A 10,000-nucleotide genomic window follows, 5' to 3' on the forward strand; every position below is an offset into this window, starting at 1 on the left:
ATAATACTAATCGATAGGGCCTCATTGGTAAGTGCTACAAGATCTCGTACATTGGAACCCATAGTTATGGTTATGCACCCGAGTCCATTAGTATGGAACATTCTCTTTTCCAAGTGAAATCCCCTAGTATATGAAAGAGTGAAAAAGTGCTTTCGTTGTTGTGGAATAAGAAGCCTTCGTATCTTAATGCATGTATTTAATTTATTCGGAGCTATTAGAGCGGGATCCACTTTTTGGGGAATATGAGTCGAAGCAATAACAAGAATATTTCTAGTGGAACATCTTTCACAATCCCTGGAGAGATAGTTCACTAATAGACCGAGGGATAAGTAATTCGACTCATTCACATCCAGATCATGAATGTTTGGAATCCATATTATGCAAGGAGACATTGCTTTTGCTAATTCGAATTGAAGGGTGATATAAAATCGGTCTATTTCCGGCATCATATCCATAGTTAGTGCATTCATCATAGTTAGAAGCTCCAGCTCCGTATCAAGGTCACGGTCGATATCGTCACTATCATCAATATCGTCACTATCATCAAAAAGAAAACTCTTAGGCTTGTTATCCAGGAACTTGTTCAGAAATACTGTAATGAAAGGAACATAGGAGTTTGTAGCTAGGTATTTGACCAAATAGGATCGTCCAGTTCCTATAGAACCTATCACTAAAATACCCCTGGGGGGGTAGGGCTAAGCGGAGCGAAAAGGGTTTCCCATGAGATGGAAAATGAAAACTATTAGCCCCACAGGGGGTTTGTGAATAAGTGATTGTCTGATAATGAGCAAGGAATATCCGTCTTTCTGCTAAACAGGATGTATTGAACTCATAATTCATTAGATACTTTTTATGAATGTCAACTAAGTATCGTAAGTAAATTGCTCCCGGTTGTTCAATCATTTGATAACCAGAGTTATTCTTTGATAAAGGATCACTATGAGTCAGACTCAATAGAAATTGATCAATCCTTTTTTCTGTCGTTAAGGTAGAGAACTGAACCAAGAATTCTCTTTCTTTATCATCAATCGAATCACTGTTCGATAACCAGGATTCTATTTTATCATCAATCCAATCACCATTCACGTTTTTTCTTTTTCTTATCAAGGAATAGATCACTTTACTTGTATGACTTAGATATCTCGTATTTCTCGAAAAAGCGATTCGATTGATGGGATTTGGTATGATACTTATGAGATCGAAGAGATTCCAATATTTCTTCTTAGAACGTATTGATTTGACCCCATAAGCGGGACCACCACCCCCTAGCATGTTGCCGCCAGAAGCAAAACCCCGTATTTCTTCTAGAAAATCTCCTAATTGTTCCAGAGCAACTAGAAAGAGATTCTTTAACCAGAAAGAATTCAGTTCAGATGTAGGATACCTATCCAGAAGTTTTCGCAACTCAATCATGTATGATGGAATCATCAAAGATTTGACCTTTTCGAACTCTGTCTGTAACTCTCTGTAGGCTCGAGAAACAAAGAGAAGATGTGTACGAACGAGATATCCAGCAACAAGAAGAAGGAAAAGGATTGAATAGAGGAACTCCCGAACATTTAGCGATCTCAGATGTGTCGATATCAATGGTGACTCATTATTTTGATGAAAAATTTCTTCGGACAGAAGAAGATTATGTAAACACTTACTTGAAATCTCACTTATCAGATTCCATTGTGTCTTCCACAATGGAATCTGAAGAATTCGCCATGATATATCTGATCCATGCATAATATCATGAAAAATGGATACAAATTTTTGGCTGCTACTTAGTATCGGCAATAGGTCTGAAAAAGTATCTAAAAATATTAAATTTAGATATTTGTACCCTGTCGAAGTAAGGAACCATGGTATATATGTTTGGAATAGATTCCATTTGGAGAGAGTTAAAAAAGTACTATCTCTTTGAAAGGTTCTATACATCTGCCCTTTCTCAAGGCATTTTTTTAGACACGGACTCCGTTTTTTCCTCTTTTCGGATGGTAAATATTTCTGAGAACATGGAGTGTGAATCAAACCCACGTTTGAATTCAAATTGAGATACTGATGCAAGTTCTTCCCTTCTGAATCAGGTAGATTCATATCTGAAAGAGGTTTACAATAAGTTCTTTCAAAATTGACTATTTGTCCCTCTGTTAGAGGTGTTCCCGAAATGTCTGCGATCGAGTAAATAGCTCTACGAACGAATGGATCGAATCGAATTGGAAAATGGAAAGATTTGTACAAGTTATACCCTTCGTCACCACTTTGCGGAAAATGGTTAGATATCAATATGTTAGATACCTGTGACTCGATTGGTGGAATAGTATCTCTCTCCAAGAAAGCATGTTTTTTTTTACCGCCGCACAAAGAAAATATTTTGTTCTGAATGAACAAGATATTGAGGAATTGTCCATACGTAAAATAATAATTATTGATACAAGCCCTTTCCACAAAAAAAGGGAATCTTTTGTTACAATAGAAACAGAAGTGATATTGATTATTCAAGAATCGAAGTCGATTTGCTTTAAAAAAAGAGGATATCAATGAACTTCTATGAAATGGTTTCACGGGATTCAGCCAATTGTCTTGATCGTGGGATATCATTGAAACATAGGAATCCGTGTTATCAAAAGATTTCCTGCGATTCTTTCTAGTATGGAATGAGTCAATCATCCACTTTGGTATCTTATTGAAAAAAGATGGTGATATTGTTCTTCCATTGATCAAGAATTTCGATTTTTGGGAAGTATCACGGCCATCCAATAAGAAGGGTTTCAATTTTTTCAAATGAACGATTTGAAGACCTATTGATTCTAACAACTGATTACAGAGTGGATCATTCGGACCTTTCAATTTATAGATGTGGATCTCGGACCTATGAATGGGGATACTCCCGAAACTCACAAAGAAAAAAGGAAGTGAGTTAGACAAAAAGAGAAGAAACTTGGACAAAAAAGGAAGTAACTTGGACAAAAAGAAACAAAGTAACTTAGACAAATCTTTTTTGTCGATAACCTCAACCTCAGACCAATCAATCGAATATTGATTAATACGTAATCGATCGAACACTACTTGAAAACGGCTATTCTGCTCAGAACTGAGAAGTTCTAAATGTTCCTGGAAATTCTTGCTCCCATTGGACCATCTGTATCTACATGCATTAAGATCCCGATTCATGGATCTCTCGGTTCGAGAAATCAAAATAAGAGGATCGAACCATTTCTTCTGACTCTTTTTCAAATTTGATAACTGGTGGTTGATCGTGTATTTCATTATAGTTCTATGATTCATAGTATCATTTTCTATTTGATACCTTTGAATTCCATATTCGAAGTTGCGATCGAATCGATTCTTTTTAATGAATCGATTCAATACATTTCTTATGTACCCATAGGTGCTATATTGGATTTGAATCAGATTTCGGATCAATCTATATTGATTGACTGCCTCCATTATGTTGTTGCTAGCAAATACCACTATTTTTGGTTTTGGATCTTCCAAATCATTCCCGCAAGAGGTCCGGACCCATTTTTTTATGAGCCTTCGATAAAAAGATTCATTCTCTTCATAAAAAAGAGGAGGTAGAAACAATAAAGATTTATTTTTCGACTCATCCCTGGAGTTGAATACCCCCCTCAAGAAATGTTTTTGATCCAATCCGGAGGAATCAATAGAAAAGGCAAATCCCTTATGATACACCAGATCCGGCTCGGTTATTGATAGAGTGAATAGATCTGCCATTTCTTGAGATCTCTCTTCTGATTCAAAATCGTGGTGTAACGTGTATCCCCCCCTGTTCCGTTCATGGAATAGATGAAATAAACCAAAAAATGGATTTTTGTTCAAGAATGAAATCTTATTGGAACTGTCCAGTTCATCCTTCGGAACCATATCCCATCCCGGATCTGATGAAATAGGATGAATTGAGACAGTATTTTGTAAATACATAATTATCTTGAATATATTAACCATTTCTTTACTTTCCGATCGCCCGGAAAGAACAAAAGAAACATCTTGTTCTTTCTTCAGCAATTTCTGATCTCTAGTAGACCTCTCAGTAGGATTCGAACCCAGATGCAGTTCTGACCATCTGTCAGAGAAAAAAGAACGATTGGCTCTTGTAGGATTCCCAAGAAATTCTTCGATTTCTTCCGGAAGCAGATGATTATTCATCTGCTTCTCACGTTCCATGAATAGTCGGCACATTGAAGAATATCCAGAGAGGCATTTAGGGAATCGCTCCGATTCTATCTCTGTTCGTTCCGTTTGAAGAAAGGAAGGATCCGAACAAAGAATCGATCTTTCTTTTAGTTGTTGAATCTCTCTTTGATTGGTCAATGTGTGATATTCCGAATCCTCATTCCTAATGGAATCCCTGGATTGATCAGAAGATCCTTTCAATTGGCTAGAATCCGTTACTTGAATGAAACTAGATCTCGTGGAATCATATTGAATATTTGATGATACATTCCGTACCTTGCTAAAAAACCGATCCTTGTTTACCAACCACACATTGTCTAACCAAATCCAATTCTATCTCGATATGCTCCTCAAAAAATCCGATTCGTGCGGATTCTTCCCCCAACTAACGAAGAGATCTTGGCGGAATTGCCACATATGAAATTGAGCACAATTTTGCAAAGAAATAGCCCGCTTGTTTCTCAAGAAGAGATGGGAAACATGCTCAATATCATTTGATTGAGCAGTTGACCCAGCCCCTTGTTGTTTGAAGAAAACCTCCACTTCAATTGGTATTTTTTCACGAAAAGCAAACATGAGATAATAAATCCAGTCTTTCACTAAGATTTCGAATAGCTGTCCCGAATTCAAGTTGATTATGTTTCGCCTCTTCCTCGGAGAAAGCCAATCAAAAAATTCCCAATCATGGTCCTTGCGGATCGGATCATCCATATAATATACAAAAAGAAACTCCAGATATTTGATATCTTTCTCTTTGAATGAGATCTCAATTCCAGTGACGGTTTCATTAGATATCTTACAACTAGAATCTCTCTTTTTTCCGATCCAGTTCCTCCACCACCGCGAACCCCAGTTAGATTCAGGCATGATACACTTTTTAGTTATTGGGAGAACCCGAGTACTCTCTTTCGGATCCAGGAAAGAGCTCTCAGAGATCTTTTTTCTTTTTGGAAGATACAGGAGCGGAACAATAAACCTATTGATATTGGCAGAATCTTTTGAGTCTTCCAATGTATCATTTCTGAGTCCAATGGAATTCATAGGTATAGGAAGAAGCCCTGTCAAATAGAGATCTTTTCTTTCGACCATCTTTCGATTGTTAATACGATATATAAGGACCGCTACTACAAAGAGTACTACATCCTTGATCGTGAAATATCGATTGCTTGTTGAACCCTGTGAATTGCGTGAAAGTAGGATACTCCAAATTCGTGAGTCCAAGAGTTTTATAAAACTCTCTTGATGGAAAAAAATGTGAATGAAGGATCCCGCTGAATTGAATTGGGTCCATGAATCTAAGAAATAGCGAGAATTCTTGATCTCTCTCAATATCTCTCTCAATTCGAAAATCCAGGATTTGAATTGATGTCCTTTCATCGAATCCTCCTAAATTGCATTGATTTATCCGAAAGATTTCACTTCAATTGGAATTTGGTTATTCACCATGTACGAGGATCCCCGCTAAGCATCCATGGCTGAATGGTTAAAGCGCCCAACTCATAATTGGCGAATTCGTAGGTTCAATTCCTATTGGATGCACGCCAATGGGACCCTCCCTCAAATAAGTCTATCGGATTTTTGTTCAAGAATGAAATCTTATTGGAACTGTCCAGTTCATCCTTCGGAACCATATCCCATCCCGGATCTGATGAAATAGGATGAATTGAGAATACATATCCCATCAAATTGGTAGACGCTACGGACTTAATTGGATTGAGCCTTGGTATGGAAACTTACCAAGTGATAACTTTCAAATTCAGAGAAACCCTGGAATTAACAATGGGTAATCCTGAGCCAAATCCCGTTTTCGGAAAGGAAATAAACATTAAGAAAGCGAGAATAAAAAAGGGATAGGTGCAGAGACTCAATGGAAGCTGTTCTAACAAATGGAGTTGACGACCTTTCCTTTCGCGTGAGGAAAGGAATCCTTCTGTGCAAATGAAATTCTCGAAAGGCTATACAGAAATATGTATATAGACTTGTTTACGTATTTGTACTGAAATACTATTTCAATTGATTAATCAATACACTACTCGAAATCCCTATTTTTGAATCCTTATATCACAAATGGAAAGATGTGTATCACAAATGAAAGATGTGAATCAAATCAATTCCAAGTTAAAGAAATAATTGAATATTCATATTAACTGATCAATTTATTCGCTCCATCCTAGTCTGATAGATCCTCTGAAGAACTGATTAATCGGACGAGAATAAAGATAGAGTCCCATTCTACATGTCAATCTCGACAACAATGGAATTTATAGGAAGAGGAAAATCCGTCGACTTAAGAAATCGTGAGGGTTCAAGTCCCTCTATCCCCAAAAGACCTGCTTAACTCTCTAATTCTTTTTCCCATATGTTAGTTTTTTTTTTTCCAATTTTGGAAATTCGTTATGTGTCTTATTTAGTATAGTCTTTCACAAATGGATTCGAGTAGAGTTTTTCTTTCTTTTTCTTATCACAATCAACAATCATAAGTATTTGTTTGGAATATGTATTGGAATACATTGGAATCTATTTGGACTATGGAATAAGAATAATATATTCTTATATATGCTAATAATATATATTCTAATTAGAATTTTTTTTGTCTTGTTTTTAGTTGATGTGGAGTCATTGACATATATTTAAGTAATCTAATAAGATTAATATAATGCCTCAAGAGAGGTCGGGATAGCTCAGCTGGTAGAGCAGAGGACTGAAAATCCTCATGTCACCAGTTCAAATCTGGTTCCTGGCACATGATGAATTTGTATGAGTATCTTTTATCCATAATCTATATTCATTAAAATGAAATAGGAATATGGATTGTGAATAATAGATACGTATTCTTTTTTATCGGATGTTGATACATATTAATTTATCCATCTAGGTGTCTGGAGATGCTTACTAGATGAGTAAAGAATAGGTGTATGTTCCCGGTATATGTTTATGTCTATAACATTAAATTAAATAGAATATGTAAAAAAGTGAACCCCCCTTTTTTTGTGGGGGGGCTCCCAAAAGAATATTAATAGTTCAATAATATTCGAATGGTTACATTAAATGGTTGAAAGATCAAAAAGTCTCGTCTTGGAAAGTTCAAGGGTGGGAATAGTCAAAAAAAATCTCGGATACATTACAAAGAGAATCGGACCTTTGTATTTTCCTTTGATATTTCATTTCTATTTTCTGCATCTCCTTTGCTTTCATGTTACTTTCTTTTTCGCGGCAATATAATAGAATAGATATTGATGTGAACGTTACATAGTTCATGATGCAGAACTTTTTCAGTTCATCCTATTGGCTTGGCTCATACGAAAAAAGTATTGTTCAAAATTTACAATCTCAATGAATCCTTACCCAAATCTTTTTTGCAATACCCACCCACATTATTGTTGTGAATTTTGTTATCTATCCAATCCCTATATGGGAATGGGACTTCCATTATTCTTTTATTCTGGCTGATTGAACTTCAATTACTTTTTTGGTCTCTAAGAGAATGAATGGATATTCCTTGAATATTTTTCTTTTTGGTTGTCGAAATGCCAAATTTGTTTTTGTATTTTTATCATTTAGTAAGCATCTTGTATTTCATAAAAATTGGGGGCGATATAATCTTTACGCAAAGGCCATCCTATCCAATTTTCGGGCATTAAAATACGTTTCAGACGCGGATGATTTTCATAAGAGATTCCTAACATATCATAAGATTCCCTCTCTTGAAAATCCGTACTTTTCCAAACCCAGAAAATAGAAGGAATTCGGGGATTTTTCCTTGGTACATATACTTTTATGCATACCTCTTCCGGTTGATCTATCCCAGACTCTATTCTTGTAAGATGATACACACTAGCTAACAGTCCTCCTGGTGCTACATCATAGGCACATTGGGAACGTAGATAATTGTAACCATATACATATAAGATGACAGCAATGGAATGCCAATCTTCGGGCTTTATTTGTAAAGTTTCGATTCCTTGGTAGTCGAAACCCAAAGATCTATGAACAAGTCCATGTTTGACTAACCAAGCAGACAAAGGACCCTGCATTTTTTATTTCTCCTGCTATTTTTGTTGTATAAGTTTTGTATGAGTCTTTTCCATTTCCATTACGGTGAAATTCTTGAAGATTGACTTGCTATTTTTTATTTATTGTATATTGGATTTTGTAAAAAACAAAAAGGATTCGGTCTAATTAATTACTTGGCTTCGTGGCAGAATGCTTACTTTTTTTATATTTGAAAAATATGTCCGAGGTTATCTCCGAAGTGAATGGTGGTTGATAGAAAAACCCTTGATTATAATTGCCGGTATGAGTACTGCGTTCAACATGAAACTTGTGGTTCGTAGTAAAACACCTATTTTCTTGTTGAGACCTAATATGATCTTCATCGATTTCTCGAGATATTTTCTTACGAAGTTTTGTTATAGCATCTATAATGGCCTCTGGTTTAGGTGGACAGCCTGGCAAATAGACATCCACGGGAATTAGCTTATCAACTCCCCGAACAGTACTATAAGAATCGGTACTGAACATACCCCCTGTAATTGTACAGGCTCCCATAGCAATAACATATTTTGGTTCGGGCATTTGCTCATATAATCTAACTAAAGAAGGAGCCATTTTCACAGTTACTGTGCCCGCTGTTAAAATAAGGTCTGCCTGCCTAGGACTAGATCGCGGTACCAGTCCATAACGATCAAAGTCGAATCGTGATCCTATTAATGAAGCAAATTCAATGAAGCAACAACTGGTACCATAGAGAAGCGGCCATAAACTGGATAGTCTTGACCAATTTGAAAGATCATTTAATGTAGTTGAAATAACTGAATTTTGGGTTGTTCGATCAAGTAAGGGAAACTCAATGGAATTCATAACTGTCTAAATGTTTTTTTTTATTATCTAAATATTCAAGAATTAAGACCATTCTAATGCCCCTTTTTGCCATGCATAAATTGAACCAACAATTAGGATAAGCACGAAAATTAAAGCTTCTATAAATACGGATATCCCCAATATATCAAAACCTATTGCCCAGGGATAAAGAAAAACCGTTTCAACATCAAAAACAACAAAAACTAGAGCAAACATATAATAACGGATTCGAAATTGTAACCAAGCATCACCCATTGGTTCTATTCCCAATTCATAACTAGAAAGTTTTTCGGGCCCTTTGCTAATCGGGGCTAAAATTCCAGAAATTAGAAATGCCAAAATAGGAATAAGACTGGATATTATTAGAAATGCCCAAAAAATATCATAGTCGTAAAGCAAAAACATAAATGTACTCCTATGAATGTGGAAAATCTAACAGAAACAAATTAGTAGTTGTTATTAGTCGATTGTAATATATGTTATTAGTCGATTGGAATATCGAATTTCTAGAATTCGATTATTTAATCTATTTAGAATTCTATCTAATTTTAAAATTTTTCATTATTCTATCTAATATTAACATAACCTATTCTATGAGAGATTCTCTTATATTTCAAAATCCAAGGTATAATATTATTATGTATAGTATTCTAAATCTAGAATACTAATAAATGCGATATATTAGATACTCAATTTGTGAGTATATTTAACAAGAAATAGAAATATATATATTATTATCTTAGGGTAGGGCTATACGGACTCGAACCGTAGACCTTCTCGGTAAAACAAATCAAATTGCTTATTAGAAAAATGATTTGAATTGTTTAAAAAACTCAACATGCATCTTTTTTGCATTGGACTTTTTCATTAACTGATATTTCGATTAGTTAGTCTACCATCTTTTTTCTTGACAGAAAGAATAAGAAGATGATTCCCTGTGCTCTGATTTTTTATTTTT

General features: G+C 35.4%; 1 protein-coding gene and 2 non-coding genes across 3 annotated transcripts; 2 read left to right on the top strand and 1 right to left on the bottom strand.

Annotated features, from left to right (window-relative positions):
- The first annotated feature begins 5,647 nt into the window (after window positions 1–5,647).
- On the top strand, window positions 5,648–5,721 carry TRNAM-CAU (transfer RNA methionine (anticodon CAU)). Its single transcript has one exon. It is a non-coding gene; the product is annotated as a tRNA-Met (tRNA).
- A 1,131-nt stretch (window positions 5,722–6,852) lies between these two features.
- Window positions 6,853–6,925, top strand: TRNAF-GAA (transfer RNA phenylalanine (anticodon GAA)). Its single transcript has one exon. It is a non-coding gene; the product is annotated as a tRNA-Phe (tRNA).
- A 1,436-nt stretch (window positions 6,926–8,361) lies between these two features.
- LOC112727399 (NAD(P)H-quinone oxidoreductase subunit K, chloroplastic) lies at window positions 8,362–9,140 on the bottom strand. Its single transcript, XM_025777135.3, has one exon. The coding sequence runs from the start codon at window positions 9,040–9,042 to the stop codon at window positions 8,362–8,364; it is 681 nt and encodes a 226-aa protein (XP_025632920.2). The 5' UTR covers window positions 9,043–9,140.
- Window positions 9,141–10,000: the final 860 nt, after the last annotated feature.

This window comes from Arachis hypogaea, chromosome 12 (assembly GCF_003086295.3).
Source record: "Arachis hypogaea cultivar Tifrunner chromosome 12, arahy.Tifrunner.gnm2.J5K5, whole genome shotgun sequence".
Taxonomy (NCBI): domain Eukaryota; kingdom Viridiplantae; phylum Streptophyta; class Magnoliopsida; order Fabales; family Fabaceae; genus Arachis; species Arachis hypogaea.